The sequence below is a fragment of the Phalangium opilio genome, unplaced genomic scaffold (assembly GCF_054372755.1).
Source record: "Phalangium opilio isolate 3A_F unplaced genomic scaffold, DU_Popi_V2 ptg001170l_1, whole genome shotgun sequence".
Lineage (NCBI taxonomy): Eukaryota > Metazoa > Arthropoda > Arachnida > Opiliones > Phalangiidae > Phalangium > Phalangium opilio.
Genome location: NW_028324255.1, coordinates 7,398,899 through 7,420,662, shown reverse-complemented (window position 1 = coordinate 7,420,662; position 21,764 = coordinate 7,398,899). Strand labels below are relative to the sequence as shown.

The following is a 21,764-nucleotide window of genomic DNA, read 5'->3' as shown; positions in this document are numbered from 1 at the left end:
GTCACTTTAAAGAAATAATTATACTTCATCAATTTGGGCGAGTTATCCCCATAATGGGCTTAGTCCCCAGTTGTTTTAAACACTTGTGCACACATTATTTTTGAATTTGTTTTGTTTTGATTTGTTGAACATTTGTATTATAGTTAATTAAGATCTACTTATTCAGTGTTCATTGTCAATGTCCAATGATAATTATTTGTAGCTACAATTTACGTATTGCGATCGCTGTATATAAATATAATTGTTATCTATAATCTGACGTGTCCTGGATTGTCACGTTATTTGATAATATAGTTGCCCATTTTCGTAGCAATGTTTGCTTGTTTTATTATTTTTCGAAATTTTTGCCCCTCAATGTTATGTAATTTGATGGATCATACTTTGTTTTGTGTCTATGGTTTGGCAACTTAAAATTAATTGGTTTTGTTTAATTTTCACCATACCTTGCTGATTCTCACTATTGTGGTCTCAATAGTTAATTTTCAATTTAATGTGTTTAAGGGTAGTTTATTATGCAATTTTGTTTTGACTATGCATCATTATCCCTTTTTGTGTTTTTTATTGGAACCCATGTGGTTCATTTGTGTCGTATAACTCCCTGTGTCGTTTCGCAAGGACGCTCAAAATTAAGTGTGGGGGAGTTATAACAGTTTTAGTTCTAAGATTTTGGTTCCCATGCCATGAACCACTTTTACAAAAACTTTCTCATACATTTTCTTAGAACTGATTTTTATCTATGGCTCTCATCAACTATATACTCTATTGTTGTCCGTTCCCTCTCTGCGTGGACCAACCGCACCTTAGGCGGCGCGACAGAGAGGAACCTTTTCTCTTACTGCTGGTAACCCGTAACCCCTTTAAGCTGGTACCCAAAAATGGGCGCCAGGATACCTGTATGCCAGAGTGTCCCATTAATAACACTTTGACAGTCGTTGGGACATAATTGCTTCGGCGTGTGTGTGCTCGGCTCTGTAGAGTCGAGACACCAAAAATTTCAAGAAGAGAAAGACGTCAGATTTGAAAGTAGCACCGGCCAGAAGAAAACCTTTCTCGACCTCCGGGAAAAACGCTCGCGAGATGCGAATTTAAAAGAAAAGTTTTAAGTACGGTCAGCCGGTCACTCCCGCGATAACAACGCACTCTCCGAAGAGAATCTTCAATTCGCGAGATGGACGCTATACGCGGTGAGTGTGAACGTTTCGTTAACAAGGGTACCAGCAACCCCAGTAATAACTTTAAAAGTTATTAAATAGCCCCATGAGGTGCACCATGGGTTTTTACGTACCTAATTATAAAAGTTGATGAGTATAGCCAATTGTTTAACTAACTTTACTTTAAGTAATTAAATACTGTCTAAACAATTCTACATATGTCTATTTTTATTAAACCTACACCCAATGGCAACGATTCTCCCTCTGCAATCCTAATTATTTCCCCCTAGACTGCATTGACTTTTATGGACCACTACCCCACGGTAGCTTTACCTATAAGTTTTAAAGGACTGAGTGGAGAAACGTTTCAGAATCATGTTACAATTACCGCGCCGCTTCATTAAGAGAATTATTATTTACTTCTGATATGACCCAAGAAGACGTCCGACCCTTGTTATGTTTGCTTCTGCTAGAATTAATGGAATGGACTATGGACTGTCTTTACAGATACAAACTGGTTTCAAAATTGGTATCTGCGTTCCAAACCCTTGTGGCGCTGAAGAACTAAAGCATAGTTACACAAGAAAAACAATCAAGGAACTCATAGGCGGAAAGGGGATTCTTAAAAGTACTTAAGTATTTGAAAGTCATCCTGGGCACGCTTCAAAGTCCCGGACTCCCTTATCCGGGACGGGGGTTATGAAAGAATAGGCGGGTCACAGCCTCAGAGGAAAAAAGGAATTTCGTATTTTTCGCCGTCCCCGTCAGCAACGTCATCAAAACGTAGTTTAAGTGAGCCAATAAGATAATTCGTTACGTGTTGAAGGGCTCTATACTGGGCTATGAGTCGGACTGAACTAAATACTAACAGTTCCCCGTTCCTGCTTCTAAAATTACATCTATCCCTGGTTCTACACATTACACCTTAAAAGAACGGTCTCTAGTCAGAACTCCTTACCCCTACGGGATTGGTTGAACTATTCCAACGCGACTTCTGGCTAACAGACGCCTGGGACTTGGCGCGCGAAGTATAACAATGGCTAGCAGTCTTTGGTCAGGAATTACTTAAAGTAGATTCAGAAGAAGATACTAATGAGGAATTAGTTTGTTAAATTAAAAGGAATAAGTATGGGAATTGTTTGAAATATATTGTTGGAGTATGCGTAGTATTACTCTAAATGTTTGTTATAATAGCGATAAATTAACGGAAAGTGTGGAAATACTAGAAAACAAATTCCTAGTTACTCGGTAAATACTCGATACAAATTTTTCAATTAGTTGAAACTCGATTTGAAACCAAAAATTCAAGATTCGCACAGCCCTGCCTGACTTTATTGGATGGAACGGTCTTTTTCTAGAGCTATGGTCCTCCGATCTTCTTACATTATTCCGTTTTGCAAATAGTCCTCGCTTGCGCCATGATATAACCATAAGTTTATAAGATATGTTTCATAAGTATGACACTACCTATACTTCGTAATGCTAGAATCTTACAGTTCGAGCATTGACTACACTAGGTTTTTACAGTCCATCTTCCTATTTAGTCTGTAATAAGCCCTTGACAGCGCCTCATCAGACGTCGCTTTACCTCGAATCTCTGACGTTTCACCTACGCCACTTCATGACAAGCTCTCAGTAACCAGTGACAAACTTATGGAACATATCTCATGAACTTATGATACAACTTCATGGCATTACGGACACTAATTACATTACTAAAACCGTTTTAGATAAAATTCCATTTGCAACACTACCAATTCTAGCACTGAATAACATTCTTCCAGCTTCATCCCATGAGGATAACATCTTAAATATGTTTGATATTGATTGTACTCCGGTCGAGGATTCTTTAAATATCTGGACATACATATTCGTGTAAGTTAAAGCAAGTCTCGGCTGTGATTAGTTTAAACAATTGCCGCTAGATGTTCCTTTAGTCGATGGATGGAGTTGACTGGCCCACCAAACTTAGCAAAGGCTAGTTTCAGCTCCACCCTGGTGGACAAGTTCTGATTGGTTCAAGCCTTAATCAAGGTCAAACTATTGAGTAGACGGCGGTGGTTTTGTTTAAACCAATACCACTAGATGCTCCCATAGTCGAGGGGTGGAGTTGAATGGCCCACCCAGCATAGCAAAGGCTAGTTCCAGCTCCGCCCTTGTGGACAAGTTCTGATTTGTTCAAGCCTTAATCAAGGTCAAACTGTTGAGTAGACGGCTGTGGTCTAGTTTAAACCAATACCACTAGATGTTCCCATAGTCGGGGGGTGGGGTTGACTGGTCCTCTAAGCTAAGCAAAGGCTAGTTTTAAATTCGCCCTCGAAGACAATTTCTGATTGGTTCAAGCCTTGGCAAGGTTGGTGTGTAGAAGATTACCAATTATTAAGACAATAATTGGGCTCGTGGCAAGCAAGCCGTCTCAGTTTGCAGGAGCCAACAGGTATCGAGCCACTCTTGCCTATTTTAGTATTTTCTCTCCTTTAACTAGTTTAGTTCAAGTTCAAGTGGTTTTCGTCTACCATTCTTTTCCCAACTTGGCAAAGAATTCTATAGCTATCTTCAGAAGTGGATCATATTACAGCTCCCTAGAAGTACTGGACGATATAACATCGCCGTGCATCAGCATTGTCTCCTAGCACTGAAGAGAAATGGGTATATGCGAAACGCAGCGGCGAATTTGTGAACTAAACCAGAGGAATGATTTTGGCGCGAAAGTAATTTTTAATAAGCGGGCGAAGCAAACGGAAGTAAGTGGTAGGCTGGTAGCCAATGAGGAAAGGTTTGAGAGAGAAGAGCGCGGAAGGAAACAAGTTGTTCCATACAAAGTGTTGGGTTGTGAATATAATAGTAGAAGTCCACTTTATTTTTCCGATATTAAAAATTAATTGGCGGTCTATAGGTATATTTTAAACGCTTGTGTTGAAAAGGAAATTAATATAAATTGAAATGATCAAAATAGCCTTCATCATGCTAGAATATTTCTAATGTATCCCTTGTACAGTACAGCACTGAGCTAAGCTTCCACCGATCGATTTAAAGGTTAGCGGGGATAGTTGGACCGATTTATTACTAATTAAAGGTTATGTGCGTCGACATAGAAATTTGTTTTCCTTTTTTAAGTGTGACAAATTTTTTCAATGCTTTAACGTTTTCCGTTTGCTAAAGATGCTGGCCAATATTTTTTAGTTTTACAAAAAGTTTTTTTAGTTTCTTACGGTTAACTGCTTTTAATATCACATAGATCGTGTTCAGATGTCTCTTTAATGATGGCATGCAACCATTGCAAATAGTTACATTGATCCTAGCATAAGCCATTCTAAATCTAAATTATAACGCGATAATAAGCTTCACACTAATCACGACACTGACGGCGGTCTGACAGCCATTATCGTTAACCGGAACTTCCGTAGGTTAACCTAACTCAAGATCCGGGTTAATGGGAAAACTATACTTGTAAAACTGAGCTATAGATGGCGGGCTTGGATGTCTTGGAAGAAAGCGCTGTTTACAAAAGCATAACCTACGTCCAGTACTTATAGGGAGCTGTAATATGATTCACTTATGCTATCTTTCGTAATTCATTGCGAAAGACGTTTCACAATAATTTCATATATCAAACTAATTAGATCTCACACGTTGCAGATTATTTATACTTTTCCTCATCGTTGTACTAATCGTGGCTACATTTTTGGACTTCAAATTAAGTCAACATCGTACACTTGAACTTAAAACGCTTCCATACATTTCAACTCCCGATCATGTAACGTCTGGTTCCTCTAAACTCCAAGGACACTCATTGCAAGAACAAAGCGCTATCCGTCAATTTAGCGAAAACATAAGCTGTACGTGTTATGGTTTATCGCTTACGAAAGAATTAAAGAAGATGTTAAGGCAATTTCTACCTTGAATTTTTCTTGTCTTTCAATAAATTATTTATACTTAATAATAAAATTTAAATATTTATCATAGTGAAAGACGTAGTAGAATGCTTTTCCGTAATAAAGAATACGAAATTCATATTCGACACATCAAATAAGGTTGGTGAGCTCAGCTGCATGCACGGAATTCGGACAATTACCATGGCCTGGATTATATATTGTCATACAATAAATTATTCTCTTGGTTCAATGAGTATGTTTAGTCTATTTTGCTAAGTGACATTAGAACCATAAGTACGATCTTCCTAATATTTTAATGCTAAGTCATATGACAATTTTTACCTCTCCGAGTGACGATGACGTCACAGAGAGGTATTACACTGGACGTGTTGGGGTGTGTGTCTCTGTCACTGCGTTCGCGGTTGGCAAATCGGAGCAAACGTGTTAGCAAAACATAATTTTTGTCTTCTACTCCCATCGTTAAGATAAATAAGTACGCGGCGATCAGCTAGGACTACGAGAAACGGAAAACTTCCCAATGGCAGGGCTTCCACCTAAGGTTCATGCAATTGCGGTTTTTCTTATCATTAACTGTGAATCAATCGCCTTATTTACCCTTCATTTCAAAAATCGTTAAATAGGCGTACGCCTGAATTCAAACGTCAACAATAGTTATGTTTAAAATGACATAACTAGAATTAAGGTAAATTAATGACGATTAAAATAATTAATATAAATTATATTTATTTCAATACTTATGAAAAACCTCTTAATTGCGTCTCGACTTGGAGAGGTTAATTTTTGTATCCCAACTTGTTTAAAGTATTATGCTTTTTCTCAACGTAAAAAAGCATGCCGTGGCTTTGCAATTAGTTAGTTTAAATTAAAACAATAAACGGAAAATATCCTTATTTCTAGTTCTAAATGTTACTTGTTGACATTGCTTCAATAATATATTAAACCATTTTCAATTCATTGCAGACAATGTTTTAGACATTTTCATTGAGTCACTTAAGCTAAAATTTTGTTTGATTATTAACGGAACTTTATCCGTTGACACTTTTTTCTTAATGAGGTACAGAGTTAATATTAATTTATAATTCAATAATAATTAGTGGTTTTTCTTTTGCCAGTGGATTTCTCTTTACATATCTTTTCTTAAAAGATCAAACCTTCGAAGTTTCAAAACGGAACATTTGCAAACTGTACATTCTTAGATATATAAGGTGAGGTTAAGAAATATTTTTACATTACCAGCTTAGGAACACTTCTACCTTTAAACGCACAGTACACTTCTACTAGATAAAGGCTCATTAAGGTTCTTAGACTGGAGGCTATTGAAATTGTCTAAACAAGCACACTTATATGTCTTACCATAAGTTTATCATGCCTCTAAGTACACAAATATGGGTTACAACTGGGCATCTTCCGCAGGCTACTGTGACGTCAGAACTCGTATAGCGCTAAGATCCGAAGAGAGAAAATTTTGAAATTTCTGTCGCGGTGCAGCCACCAAGCGGTCGAGACGATTACTAAATTGATCTCATGAAATAAAAAAATCACCCAATGGAATAAAGGAGATTTTTACGTTTCGTATAGGCAGGCATTGGGGGGGAACGAATTTTACTTAAGCAACCCCAAAATCCCTCTCTCTCGTGAGATAGAGGCGGTTTCAGTCCTGAAACATTCTAAAAGAGATAAAAGAAACGCTAGGCTAGGCGGTACAATTTTGTACTGAAGTTGAGGTGATAAATAATACGGAGAGAGTATAGGGTTTCATTAAAGGGAGCCGGACAAACACTATTCTACAGGGCCGGTAGGCCCTTGTAGATATGACTTGATACTCTTTAGTAACGTTAAAGCAAAATTCACATGCTTTTACCAATTTTCCCATGGAGATTAACATGGGGTTTTTCGTGATATTTAACCACCTCTAACTGAAAAACTAGAGCGAAGTTACTTTTCGGAATACTCTTAATTTAACAATGAAGTATTCCGGGTGTGCGATCGGCTAGTCTAATCAGAAACAATTAAGTCTAAGTATGTTAATTTTAGTTAATTACAGAAGTACTTGTTTCGACCATCGTGATTGGACATAATAGTAATGCTAGAGCTCTTCGAAAACTCAAAATAACCAAGTATCTATGGTGTAGTGGTTATCACGTCCGCTTTACACTCGGAAGGTCCCAGGTTCGAGCCCTGGTAGATACTTGACTTGACCATCGTTATTGGACACAATAATAAGCTAGATCTCTTCGAAAACTCAGAATAACCAAGTATTCATTGTGCAGTGGTTATCACGTCCGCTTTACACGCGGACGGTCCCGGGTTCGAGCCCTGGTAGATACATGTTTTGACCATCGTGATTGGACATAATAATAAGCTAGATCTCTTAGGAATCTCAGTATTACCAGGTATGTGTAGTGTAGTGGTTATCTCGTCCGCCTAACACGCGGAAGGTGCAACGTTCGGGCCCTGCTAGATACATGTTTTGACCATCGTAATTGGACATAATAATAAGCGGTAAAGAAAACATAATTACTCAAAATTTAATTACGTTAAGACTGAAGCGACAGATATTATATAAAAACGTCTTGGTTTGGACCAAGGCCGAAAAAACAAACGATATGTGTGAGGTTTATCAATTGACTGAAGTTTCAGATATTGAAATTTTTTCTAGTTATTTTTATACACTCAATCCTTAATCAATATTTAATTCAATCAACTGATTTTACTGTTAATCGACCTAGTCCCTCTAAATTAATTGGAAAAATTACATATCTACGCTTTTTCAAGAACAATTACATTTTCCGAAAACATTTTATCATGAAATTAATTATTCTGAAGGGATTTCGTGTCGATGCTCACTAACTTGTGAGCATCTTGACCGACATAGTTTTAATTGTTGCTGGCTTGACAAATTTTCAAGTTTGCACCAAAAGAAGTTTAAATCTGTTTTAAGTTGTTGATAAGACTGTCGTTTAGAGTGAATATCGTCTACTTAAGACAAAGCATTAAAGTTTACCCTGTGTGGTAAAGGGTAAAGATCACATAAACAGAAATACGTCTCAGACTTGTTATATTCATTTCCCGCGGAAATAATATGGTTAAACACATCATTCATTACTAGTTATGCCAAGAAGGTCACATTTAACTCCGACACCCCCTCCCTTCCTCTATTTTCCCAATATATGGCATTTTATAATCACCAGTGGTTTCAGTGTATATGTCATCTGAGCCGTCGCAACACACTCAGAAAATATTACCATAGACTGAGTTATGACCAAGAAATTCTTAAGTACGGAAAAGGAAGTTCCAGTGCAATTTTACCATCAAAGAGGCGACAATAGAAATGTAGCATTTCGATATACGATATTAAATGTATAAATTCGCGCAACACCCTTGTTTGGCATCCACGATCAAATATTTACATTTTCCATTCGAGTTATGCCAAAGTTCGCATGCTTTTTTTAGACATCCAGTAGAACATTTCAAATATTCAATACTGTATCCTCAACATGATAAATTAATTTCACGATAAAATGTTTTCGGAAAATGTAATTGTTCTTGAAAAAGCGTAGATATGTAATTTTTTCAATTAATTTAGAGGGACTAGGTCGATTAACAGTAAAATAAGTTGATTGAATTAAATATTGATTGAGGATTGAGTGTATAAAAATAACTAGAAAAAATTTCAATATCTGAAACTTCAGTCAATTGATAAACCTCACACATATCGTTTGTTTTTTCGGCCTTGGTCCAAACCAAGACGTTTTTATATAATTGCCATAGGAGTTGTAATGTTATTGTTCTAGTTCTAACAAGAACGGAGACGGGTTTTAGTTTAAAACGTAATGTTTATTACTCGCGGTCCCAGAAAACTCTGGTCGTTTATTACATTTGGTTTATTAAGAAACCTCGTATTTTTAGGCCAAAGGTTTTTTATCATCTATTTTAACTAACCCCTTTTTGAGTCTTTCTTTAGAGAGCTAGATAACATTGGTTTTTTAGCTATCGCTACATCTTCCCTTTTCAGTTAAGGTGGGTTTACATTAATATACATGATTCTTACACTAACATCAGTTTGACAGTTTAGAACAGCATAATTAATCTATCTGGACTTTTCCGGTGGCGCTGTGACCTTCTAACTATCGGATCTCTAGACTTCAAGTTCGATGAATCCAAACGACCATCTTTTGACGAGGTGACGAATCTGGAGCCTGTTTGATTGTCGGGTTCGGCCATTGGTCTTGAAGTCGAACCCCCTGGAGCTGTGGCTGGATTTGGATGGCTTGACAACCCTGAGACTGTTGCCGCTTTGGGAGACCTTGGCGTTGAATATCTGGCTGTTGGACATCTGTATATTAGCGATTCATCTCCTGTGTTGTAACCGGTGTTTCTACTCGGCCTTCTTTCATTCGCTTCGTTTCTGTTGTTGCGAAACGATTCCTTGACCAATCTCAGATGTCTTCGGCTTCTACGCCATCTTCCTCCTTCCTCTAGCTCGACTTCGTATGATCTGGGTGCTACTTCACTTATCACTTGACCTTTCCTCCTCCAGACTCCGTGCTGATCCAGTATTCGCACTACACTTCCTGGAAGAAGTTTAGTTAGTTCTTTTCCTCGCTCCTGTTGTTTTTTCTTCGTCGGTCTGTTGCTTTGAGTTTCTCTATCTACCCTGGGTAGTCTTGTTCTAAGCACTCTACCCATTAGTAGTTATGCTGGAGACTTGCCATGTTCAAGTGGGATATTTCTAAAGCTCAATAGTCCCAGATGAAAGTCTTCTTCGGAATTTATGGCTTTCTTTAGTAGTCGTTTCGCTATTTGTACTCCTTTTTCCGCTAGTCCGTTGGACTGGGGGTATTCTGGGCTTGACGTCCTGTTAACGAACCCATATTCGTCTGCAAACTCTTTGAACTCCTTTGAACTGAACGGCATGTTATCTGACATGACTATTTGAGGGATCCCATGGCGGCCAAAAATCCGTTTCAGACAAGAGATTACTGATTTTGCTGACGTTGTTCTCACTGTCTCAACTTCTATGTATGTTGAATACGCGTCTATGGCCACCAGATAGTCGTTTCCCGCATTGTGAAACACATCAGTCCCTATCATGTCCCATGGCTTTTTTGGTGTCTCTCTTATGATGTACGGCTCTTGGTGTTGTTTATATTGAAACATGTTACACGTGGGACATCTTTTGCAGTGATCTTCTATGTGACTATTCATGTTGGGCCAGTATAGGCATTGCCTCGCCCTGCGGTGGCATTTCTCTATTCCAAAGTGCCCATCATGTATGATTTTCAGCATGGTGCTCCTCATAGTCTTGGGAACGACGATCCGAGATCCTTTTAAAATGAGCCCTTCTGCTTCGGTCAACTCGTCTTGAACGCTCGCGTATCCTGAGGTTTGTGTGTTTTTCTTTTCCCAGCCTTGATTTTTTTGCTCCAGGACGCCTTGTAGTTCCTCGTCCTTAGCCGTTTCTTCTCGTAAGCGACCTAGCATTGACTGACTCACTGGTAATGAAGTAATTACTGCGTTTATGTGGACTTCGACTTCTTCATGCGTGTCTTTATCTTCAGCTGATCTCATTGGTAAGCTGGCTCGAGACAACGCGTCAGCTAGGATAAGGCTTTTCCCCGGGGTATAGACGATCTTATATTGATATTTCATGAGCTTCAGAAACAGTCTCTGAAGTCTTGGTGGCACCTCTGCTAGTACTCTGTTAGCCATTGCTACTAGTGGCTTGTGGTCCGTCTCCAGAATAACCTCTTTTCCATAGATGTAGTTGTGAAACTTTTGACAACCAAACACGATTCCCAGAGTCTCCTTCTCGATTTGGGCGTATCTTGTCTCCGCTGACGTCAGTGTCCTTGAGGCATACGCTATGGGCGACCAGTTATCGCCCTGTCGCTGCATAAGTACTGCGCCCAGCCCGTCTTTCGAAGCGTCTGTGGACACTTTTGTATCCTTCTTTGGGTCGTAAAACTGTAGTACCGGTTGCTGAATCAGCACTTTCTTGATGTGAGTCCACTCTTGGTGGTGCTCTGGCAGTATCTGATGGTCATCTACGCTCTGTTTTCTGAGGCTTCGCAAGTTTACGGTATGCGCGGAGAGGTTTGGTATATACTTCCCAACGAAGTTCACAGCTCCCAGCGCTCTTTGCACCTCCTTCTGAGATGTTGGCGTCGGCATCTTCAGAATTGCTTCTATTTTCCTGGGGTCCGGTTTGACTCCGCCCTTGGATATTACTTCTCCCATGTATGATACTTCTGTGACTTTGAATATGCACTTCTGTACGTTGAGCGTGGCTCTGGCAGCTTTCAGTCTAGACAGCGCTTCTCTGAGGTAGTGGTCGTGTTCAGGTCCAGATCTTCCCCATACGATGACGTCGTCGTGTAACGGTCTTGCGCCCGCCACGGTTTCAAATATCTGACTAAAGTGCTTGAAGAATATTTCTGGTGCCGATGCGATTCCAAATGGCAGTCTCTTGAAACAGTATCGTCCATACGGTGTATTAAACGTCGTCAGTAACTGGCTGTCCGGGTCTAGCGGAATCTGGTAGAACCCTGATGCCGCATCCAGTTTCGTGAAGAATTCGGCGCCTGATAGCTCAGCTTCTATTTCCTCTTTCGCTGGCAACTGGTAATGTTCCCGTAATATGTTTTCATTTAATGTTCTGGGGTCCAGACACAACCGCAAGGCTCCGTCTTTCTTTTCCCGGATAACTAACGGGCTTACCCACTCTGTCGGTTCATTGACTTTTCGTATTATAGACCGTTTTTCCAGTCTGTCCAGTTCGGCCTTTAGCTTTTCTCTCAGTGAGTAGGGGATTTGTCGTGGTGGACCGATTACGGGAATGGCATTTTCCTTCAACCGAATCTTGCATGATGTTTTCAATCGCCCGATCCCTTTAAATACCGTAGAGAACTCGCTTATTATCCTTGTCCTGAACTCTTCCGGTTCTTCGGATAGATTTGGCTCTTCCGGTTTCACCATGTCTTCATTTATTCTGAACTCTCCCGGTTCTTCGGATAGATTTGGCTCTTCAGGTTTCACCATGTCTTCATTTACTTCGTAGATGAGTCTTACTAACCCCAGATTCACGCAAGTTTCTCGACTCAGTATTGGTCTCTCCCCATGACCAACCAGGATCATTTCAGTTGTCACCTTCGACGATTTTACTTCAGCTACTACTCGTATTGCGCCGAAAGTCTCGATTTTACTACCTCCATAGGCGCTGAGTCTAACAGCCGATCGCGTCACGGGTCTCGGAGACATCTACTCGTAGTAACGTAGTGGCAACAGGTTCGCTTGAGCTCCTGTGTCTAATTTGTAGGGTACTGTGACTCCATTTACCTTGATTGGGACCACCCAATCAGCCGCGCTCTGTCGTGCCTCGACGGCGTCGACTATGAATTCCTCTTCATTGTCTGTCTCGCGCTGCACCTCATCGACCTCTGTTGCATTACAGGCTACGGCAAAATGATTCCGTCCTTCGCACCTGTTGCAGATCTTCCCATACACCGGACATCTCTTTCGCTCATGTCTCCTTTTGCAGCGTTGGCAGTCTACCATGTTGACCTCAGACTTCCGACTTCGCTGTCGACGACTGACAGCCTCGTTAGGCTTGCTGTGTTTTCCTTGTCTGTGTCCACAGTGACCTTGACTTCTTGTGATGGCGTCGACGGTTTCCGCCTTAGACCCATCAGACCAGTGTTACATTTGTACTAACATGGTTTCCGTTGCCTGACATAATTGTATGGCACGCTGCAAGGTGAGGTTTTCTTCCGCTAAAAGCGTCCGTCGGATTTTGAGATCCTTGGAGCCGTAGACGATTTGATCGCGGATGAGCGAGTCCTCCAGTTGCCCAAAGTTACATGACTTCGCCTTGAGGCGCAGGTCAACAACGTACTGTTCGACGGTCTCTTCTTTCTTCTGCATTCTTTCGCGAAACACCAGCCTCTCGTAGGTTTCGTTCTTTTTGGGAGTGCAATAAGTCTCGAACTTGGCCACCACGTTGTCATAGGTTTTGGGAACGACGACTGTGAAGACAAACGTGTTGAAAACGTCAATAGCTTCTTGTCCTGCAGCATGCAGCAACAAGGAGAGCTTCTGTCCGTCCGACCGGCCAGCGCTTGGAGCCGTGGCAACTTCGAAGAGTTTGAACCTTTGCCGAAATACACGCCATGCCGTGTCCGCATTACCGGACAAGTGAAGTTCCGGCGGTGGTCTTAAACCGTCCATTGTATCCGATAAAGCCCGTTCGCGAAGACGTGAATCCCACTTCTGACACCATGTATTGTTCTAGTTCTAACAAGAACGGAGACGGGTTTTACTCGCGGTCCCAGAAAACTCTGGTCGTTTATTACAGTTTTGGTTTATTAAGAAACCTCGTATTTTTAGGCCAAAGGTTTTTTATCATCTATTTTAACTAACCCCTTTTTGAGTCTTTCTTTAGAGAGCTAGATAACATTGGTTTTTTAGCTATCGCTACAGGAGTAGCAGGCATTTCTCTACTTAGAGGCATTATAAACATATGGTCTTACTCAAGATGTGCTCTTTTTTTTAGGGGCCACTGTTTCGGAGCCCGTACCACCGAAACTAATTGTTTTGGGCCTAACCTTCTTTGACACGTTTCACTCAGTCTGACCCAAAGAACATGTCCACACTTTTATTTGTGACAGACGTATTTGAAACAACCTGTATATAGATGGACTCATTTCACAAACATAAATTAGTATCATCGGTTTTCATTTACAGGTTGACACCGGCGTACATGACTGTTCTAGTTTGCATTATCGCGGTACCACCACTTTTTGGAACTACGGCAAACTGGGATTTATTCGATCATCAGAAGGAAAAATGCTATGATAACTGGTTGAAGAGTGTGCTTTACATTTCCAATTTAAATACAATTGAAGAACAGGTACTTTACAAAGAACATACTACAGAATAGGAGCTAATTAACTTAAAATGGTTTATATTTTCAGTGCGTAGGTTGGGGTTGGTACCTTTCGTGCGACACTCAATTCTATATTATTGCTTCGATGTTTTTGATATACTTGAAAAGGTTTGTTTGTAAATCTTGTTCGATGTGTAATATCGCCCTTTAATTTCAACTATATTTACTACAGCTCTAAGACGTCCGAAAGAAAATTTGGTCTATATATTGCTATTACGATATTGTTTGCTTCATGGTTCAATACAGCTTTTTTGACCTGGAGCCACGGTTTGCCGCCGGCGGCTATGATTAATAATGGGCGGAATTTTACCGAACTGGCGACGAACCTTAGAGAGAATTTGATGAAGTAGGTTTATTGGTAGCGGTTTCTGAATTTTCCCTTTAAAACATGAGACGCTCGTGGTGGTAGACGCCGAACTAGATTCAAGCACCCGCGTCCGTGTGCTGCGGCTTTAGAATGAGGGGAAGGGGGGTAGGAAATGTTTTGGAACTCAACCAATTTTTTTCTCTCTAGTGTAGGCGCGATGGAAGCGGCATAAAATCCTCAAATTTGTTCACTAGTGCCAGGATCTACTACCAATGCTAGAGCTCTTTACTTCTACACTGTTAGAAAAACATGTTCTATATTGAACAAAGTGGCGTTCATTGGAGTGTCCCCGTACGAGCACAGCGTTTTGTTCTATACAGAACACTTAACGAGTGTTCAAAACTGAACGCAAAAAGAGTGTTCAAAACTGAACGCAAAACGAGTGTTCAAAACTGAACGCAAAACGAACGTTCAAAACTGAACGAAAAACGACTGTTCATAACTGAACGCAAAAAGAATGTTCAAAACTGAAAATGTTCTCAGTTCTAAGCCGCACGTTAAGTTGTTCAATAAAGAACTCGTGTTTGATTAACAAAAAAACTAACACCTGTCGTATGGCGCGCGAGTATTCGTTCACAAAAGAATTCGTGTTTGATCGATGACTTTCAGGGTTTCGTTTTTGAAAGAACTCGTGTTTATAAACAAATGGATAATTAGACATGTAAAAAATGAAATAATAGGTCAAGCATGATTAACGTATAAAAATACATGAGCCTACTGATAAGAGGTCTTCTTGGACGTAAGGTTTATGAGTTTGAGTAGTTCAGTTTTAGGGCTCGCATGTCAGATTACGCCTTTTGAATTAAAAACCTGACCTAGTCATAGTTAAACATATTTCACCTCATCGACTGACGATGACGTCACGGAGAGGTATTATACTGGACGTGTGTGTGTCTGTCACCGCGTTCGCAGTTGGCAAATAGGAGCAAATGTTTACGCAGAAAGGAATTTTTGGCTTCTATTTTCACCGTTATGATTAAGAAGTACGCGGCGTTTGTGTAGGGCAACGAGAAACGTATAGCCTCCCAATATCAAGGCTTCCACAGAAGGTTTATTCTATTGCGGGTTTCCTGATCATTAGTTGTGAATCAATCGCCTTATATATCCAAAATTTGCAAACATTGTTGGGGGCATAGGCTTGAATTCAAACGTCAACAATAGCTATGTTAAAAATTGATTTAGAAATAATGTTTCTTAAAACGGTTTAACTTGAAATAAGGTAAATTAATGACGATTAAAATAATTAAAATCAATTATATTTATTTTATTATTTAAGAAAAGCTTCTTTATTGCGTTTCGACTCGTAGAGGTTTATTTTTTCTTTCCAAACTTTTAAATAAACTAAACGACGTGTCATGATTTTGATACTTATTAACACGCGAATAAGAGTAAGTATAAACGAAATGTGCATTTTACACATGGCAAAAGTTATCCTGCCTTTGGGGCGTACATGACGTCATTATACTAACCTAAATGACTAAAAATTGAACGAAATAAGGTATTTGAACGCACCATAGAACCCCAAAACGACGCTTTTAAACATACCGATATAAAATTTAAAATAGTTTTTTTGGTCGTATATACTCTGTGACGTCACTTTCCTGTCTTGGTTACTTGGTTCTAAATTAAACAAACGAATAATCTTCTTTGGAATCTTTGATCACAGAACAAAATACAATACCGTTTCATGTTCAACAATATTAGTTTAAAGCGAAATTTTGTAATCGAAATCGAACGACACACTTTGAACGATTCTAGTCCATGACGTCATTTATTGTTTTAGTTCTATATTGAACGAACAACTTAGAACGATTCTAGTCCTTGACGTCATTTATTGTTTTAGTTCTATATTGAACGAACAATTTAGAACGATTCTAGTCCTTGACGTCATTTATTGTTCTGGTTCTATATTGAACGATCAATTTAGAACGATTCTAGTCCATGACATCATTTATTATTGTTTTGGTTCTATATTGAACGAACAATTTAGAACGATTCTAGTCCTTGACGTCATTTATTGTTTTCGTTCTAAATTGAAAGAGTAATTAGCACGATTATCGTCTTTGACGCCATTTTCTGGTTTTTGTTCTAAATTGAACAAACTCATAGTCATTGAACAAACCATTCAGTGCACTGAACAAATTTTGAGTTTTGTTCAATTTAGAACGCGACTATCTATTTTGAACGGATTGTGAACGCCTTTTTCTAACAGTGTAGTCTCATCTTTCTTCTGGTTAGACTAATAGAAGTTTAGTGTCTGAATAGACACCAGTAGTCCAGTACATTGGCTATTAACATGAGTTAATAATATGTTAGTTCCCTAGGGAGCTAACATATTATTAACTCATGCTATTAACTAATATATTTTAAATTAGAACCACGGATAAGTTTACAATATTATAGAATTTAGTTGACTTACTTAACCCTAAGAATCAGGACAGACCTCTCTTTGAAGATGACGAAGAGGGCTATAAAATTGTATAGATAGTTTTCACACATGGAGGATTCATACCATTTACACCAGGAGGCCGGGCTATCTGGCGGACAAAAACCCGTCCGCTTTTGTCCTCCAGATAGTCCGGCTTCCTGGTGTAAATGGTATGAATCCTCCATGTGTGAAAACTATGTATTAGACGACTAGTACGAAGTGACATTTCTTCAATAAACTTTCATAGACCTCTTTCGTCATCATCTCCAGGCCTCAAGAGATAAAATAGGTCAAATTTGAAATATTCATTATATTCTACCATAAGTTTATGACTCTACGTGATCTTGAATAAAAATTAGACAAAAAATTCTAACCCACAATATGTTTAATAGGCTAAACCATTATTGAATATCCGTTTTACTTCGAAGGGCAGTTTTTATCAACAGTTTTATTTTATTTCTAGAGCATACTACTACATTTCCCATGTCTACATAAAACCACAGCATCGTATTGCAACGTACATTATGGGTTGTCTGTTAGGATACGTTTTATTTCTAAAACAATCACGGGCAAGCCTGAGCAGAGTAAGTTAACGAAGTTCTAATTATCCAGCCTTGGAACGAGTACAATTTAACATGTTTTCTACACGAAGTTTTATCTCGCTAAAGTTTTATTCTACTTATCGAAAGTTCATAAACAATGTTTTGAAGTGTACTATAGTTAAAAATAGATTATAGTAGAAGTCCATTAAATTAGCCAAGGAAGTAACCAAAAGTGGGGCGACAAATTCGCCACCTCGCGATAACTTTTCTCAGATCTCCGGTGTAGGTGCGACTCGTACGCTAAAATTTACCTTATCGGGGGAGAAAAAGCTATTGGCTGAAAATGAACGCCAGATCTCTAAAGGGAACGGAAAACGCCCCCCTTCCACTGCAAAACCGACCCCTCTCTAGCAAAGAATCAGGGGAAGGGAAGAGGGCTGTGAATTTTGGAATAGTCAAGGCCATTCGGTTTTTTATGACTCTTCATAAACGTATTAAAAAATAACTATTTAACGACCGTGGCCGTTCCTTTTTTATTTTTTTTATAATGCAAACGATCTACCCGTTTTCCGGTCCCTTTCGAGATCCAGCGTTCATGGGCAGAAGAAGTCACGCCCCGCTCACGTCAAGAGAGGAGCTCGAAATTTCTAACAGTGTTAGGAAAGGGGACAAAATTTAGTTAGAAGGAGTTCTTACCCCAGCAGAGACGTAAGCTATACCAGCTATTGTAATTGTTTACTTCCTAGGCTAATTTAATGGACTTCTGATTATAGTGTGTACGTCTCTTATGTAATGAAACAATAGTTATTTTCTATAGCTTCCACTAAGTTTTTACCCATACAACCATAAGTTTATAAAACATGTTTCATAAGAATGACACTACATATACTTCGTAATCCTAGAGACTTACAGCACGACCTAGTTCGAGAACGACGCGAGAATTGACTACACTCGGTGTTGCAGTCCATCTTCCTATTTAGTTTGTACCAAGCCTTTGACAGCGCCTCACCAGTCGCCGCTTTACGAGAATCTATGACGTTACACCTACGTCACTTCATGGCAAGCTCTGAGTAACCAGTGACAAACTTACGAAACATATCTTATGAACTTATGATAGGACGAACGCTTTTTATGAACCCAGGATAGCATATGATGAACTCCAAGATCCAATAATCCTTTTCAAAAAAACAGATACAAGTATGGACAGGATGGGTGCTCTCTTGCTTCGCTATGCTTCTTTCTATAATCGGTATTTATTTCGTTGACCAAGGACCAATAATAAATACACTTCATGTCACATTCGTGAGGAGTGTATGGGTCGCTGGAGTGTCGTGGGTCATTTTCGCTTGTTTGACAAATAATGGAGGTAGGCAGAAATTATAGTTGACAAAGGAGTTGGAATTAGTGGTCGGAATGCTAATTACATTTTTATTTATAATTTTTCAGGCCCAGTGAATGCCTTTCTTTCCTTGAAAGTTTGGATTCCTCTTAGTCGAATGACGTATTGCGCCTACTTGACTCACCCTGTAATCTTAATGTTTTGCGAACTCGATACTTATACGCCTAATCACTTTAGCTATGGCACGGTGGTAAGACAATTCAATCAATTTTAAAGGTAGCAGACATTTAGTAAAGGAAAGGGTTACGTTAGAAGTCTGAAAGAGCCTCTATAAAATAAGGCTTTACTTCTAATTGAAAACATTTATCCATTTACAATACTAAGGAAGATTGGATCAATGAAGTTTTCTTACAGAGCTCTATCTGTTCGGCCACACTGTGAAATATGAGATGACACTAGCTGTTACCCGCGGCGTCGTTCGCGTGTAATTAGAACCTCCATCATAATGTTATAAAGAACGGGTAGATTTTACTGTTGACTAATATTTTTGTAGCACCCTAGGAGCGAAGGCACTCGTCGTTGCCCGTCAGCCCGTCGGGACATTTTTTGCTACTTTTCACGCGGACATTATTCCATAAAGAAGTGTTTTTAAATTTTTGTCCGCCATTTAAAAAGATGGCAACAAATCGAACCCAAAAGACCATTCAGCCCGTCTATAGGTTAAAGAAAACCAGTGTACTAAATATTTGTGAATTCGGTTGAAACACACGGACTTTGAGGTTAACGGTAATAGTTAGTGTAGGGCGCTGTAGGTTAGCTGTGGCATAGAGGCTACCCACCACCCCTCTATGCATTGTAAAGGGACCCACCTGTAAATAAGTCGCGAGTTGGCTTAGTGTGGATATCCCTTCCTAGATCAAGCTTAGATTATTGTTATTATAGATAGAATAGATAAAGCCGGGCGCAAGGCTTGTTGGGGGCGCATTCTCCCTTAGCAACATTTGCTGTTCCTTTTCAATTTGCGACTTAAGGGGTGGCAAAAAACCCCGGGTGCAAAATAACTTAATCCGGCCCTGCAAAGCGTGCCACGTAAACTTTAAAAATGCCTGCCCAATTCAATACTATGGCGATACAGTGGCCACAACACTACCAGTTCATGATTTGTATTTAGTTTCTTTAAGTATCAGACTAACTTTCAATTTTTATTATTATTATTTTTTTCAGTTTAGAAAATTCACTGGATATTTTGTTGGTATGGTCCCATGTCTCCCAATTCTGTGTTTCCCAAAATACATTTTTATCCCAAACTTTCCGATTCCCAGTTCTCCCAATCTTATATTTCCCAATCGGAATTTTTATCCCAAATTATTCAATTCTCATTTCTCTCAATCGAATTGTTTCGTCTAATATTTTATACTGCAAAGGGTTGCTTTCAAAACGACTTCGATTATTTTTAATGCGAATAGGTTAGGTTAGGTAAGGTTTGGTTAGGTTAGGTTAAGTTTGGTTTGGTTTGTTAGGTTAGGTTAGATTAGGTTCAGGTTAGGTTTAGGTTAGGTTCAGGTTAGGTTAGGTTAGGTTTGTTTAGGTTAGGTTAGGTTCAAGTTAGGTTAGGTTAGGTTCAGGTTAGGTTTGGTTTGGTTAGGTTAGGATAGGTTAGGTTAGGTTAAACAATCATCCTACCAATTAATGTGAAGTGTTATTCTAAATGTTTTATATTTTTCTGCTAGATCCACGAGAAAGTTCGTGTTTTATAAATCATTTAACTATGGTACGCCTTTTCCAAAATATTTATGTTTAACTTCATTGACTTCTCAAATAGTATGCCTTTTCCAAAACATTACTGTTATGTTAGATTAGGTTTGGGTTGGTTAGGTTAGTAATATTTTATAAATCATTTATCTATGGTACGCCTTTCCCAAAATATTGATGTTTAGCTTCATTGACTTCTCAAATAATATGCCTGTTCCAAAACATTACTGTTATGTTAGGTTAGGTTTGGGTTGTTAGGTTAGTAATATTTTATAAATCATTTAACTATGGTACGCCTTTTCCAAAATATTGATGTTTAGCTTCATTGACTTCTCAAATAATATGCCTTTTCCAAAACATTACTGTTATGTTATGTTAGGTTAGGTTAGGTTAGTAATATTTTATTAATCATTTAACAATGTTACGCCTTTTCCAAAATATTGACGTTTAGCTTCATTGACTTCTCAAATAATATGCCTTTTCCAAAACATTACTGTTATGTTATGTTAGGTTTGGTTTGGTTAGGAGGACGTATCTTCCTCTTTGGAGCGGTTATACACTTCAAGTAAGTGTATCCCTTATGAAATGAAAAAAAATAAATAAATAAAACCATCAAATTCTACTCTATTTGAGTCTTTTTGGGTATGCAATATTGGGTTAATTGGAATAGGAGAACTGGGAATTGGGTTGAATGATGTTTGCGTAAATGGGAATTGGGTGTTTTAAATTGGGTGAAATGGGGGGTTACCTGTTCGACCACCAAAACAGAAAATACAAGATTCAGGAGGAAAGAATAAAACAACTAAAAAGGGAACTGGATGCGGGGAGAAAAACTCCATTTTGATATCTAGAAATCATAAAATGGAAATTCAAACTAAACTGAATATGTAAAACATATTATTGTTAATAAAACAAAAGATTCTCTTTGAATTTATTAACATATGTTTTATGCTGAATTGGGAGAAAAGAAATTGGGGGAAAAGACATAGTGTTGGGTCAAATGGGATTGGGAGATATGGGAATTGGGAGAAACGGTTTGGGTTAAATGGGAGTAAATCATTTTGTTATATCGTATGCTGTTTCGTTTTGTTTGACACTCCTACTAGAATCGCCTATAATCAAAATGATCAAGCTATTCAAAACATGGGAAACAACGAAAAAAATGAGGAACTGAATCAAAACGGAAAATAATATAGATTCTGCGCAATGCCCGTGTTTTTTATGTAATCTTTAGTAAAAGAAAAATATTTTCCAGTAATGAGAACTGTATAAATGATTGCGTTAATCAAGTACACACTAATTAATTATCATTTTGACTAGAATAAAATCTAGGCCTAGAAGACCG

The 21,764-nt window shown here is 38.8% G+C and overlaps 1 protein-coding gene and 1 non-coding gene across 7 annotated transcripts; both read left to right on the top strand.

Moving 5' to 3' along the window:
* Positions 1 to 1,044: 1,044 nt before the first annotated feature.
* Positions 1,045 to 21,764, top strand: LOC149584653 (nose resistant to fluoxetine protein 6-like). 6 transcript variants are annotated; one of them, XM_089863739.1, is made up of 16 exons: positions 1,045 to 1,184; positions 1,659 to 2,277; positions 2,346 to 2,399; positions 2,882 to 3,026; positions 4,791 to 4,990; positions 5,118 to 5,279; positions 6,008 to 6,101; positions 6,160 to 6,252; positions 13,790 to 13,955; positions 14,020 to 14,099; positions 14,164 to 14,337; positions 17,250 to 17,370; positions 18,520 to 18,694; positions 18,775 to 18,917; positions 19,892 to 19,918; positions 21,486 to 21,764. In XM_089863739.1, the coding sequence occupies exons 4-16, from the start codon at positions 2,965 to 2,967 to the stop codon at positions 21,591 to 21,593; spliced, it is 1,605 nt and encodes a 534-aa protein (XP_089719865.1). In that variant the 5' UTR covers positions 1,045 to 1,184; positions 1,659 to 2,277; positions 2,346 to 2,399; positions 2,882 to 2,964; the 3' UTR covers positions 21,594 to 21,764. The 6 variants fall into 6 exon arrangements, with proteins under 6 accessions (XP_089719865.1, XP_089719867.1, XP_089719866.1 ...); XM_089863741.1 differs by lacking the exon at positions 2,346 to 2,399 and having other exon boundaries at positions 1,659 to 1,943; positions 2,936 to 3,026; XM_089863740.1 differs by lacking the exon at positions 2,346 to 2,399 and having other exon boundaries at positions 1,659 to 1,943.
* TRNAV-UAC (transfer RNA valine (anticodon UAC)) lies at positions 7,165 to 7,237 on the top strand. Its single transcript has one exon. It is a non-coding gene; the product is annotated as a tRNA-Val (tRNA).

Bases quoted from the DNA above. Each gene is read 5' to 3' on its own strand.
- LOC149584653 (XM_089863738.1), top strand. From the start codon at position 2,827: ATGATACAACTTCATGGCATTACGGACACTAATTACATTACTAAAACC. The intron at 3,027-4,790 runs GTAAGTTAAAGC...CACACGTTGCAG, and splicing joins ATCTGGACATACATATTCGT to ATTATTTATACTTTTCCTCA. The intron at 18,695-18,774 runs GTAGGCAGAAAT...ATAATTTTTCAG, and splicing joins TTGTTTGACAAATAATGGAG to GCCCAGTGAATGCCTTTCTT.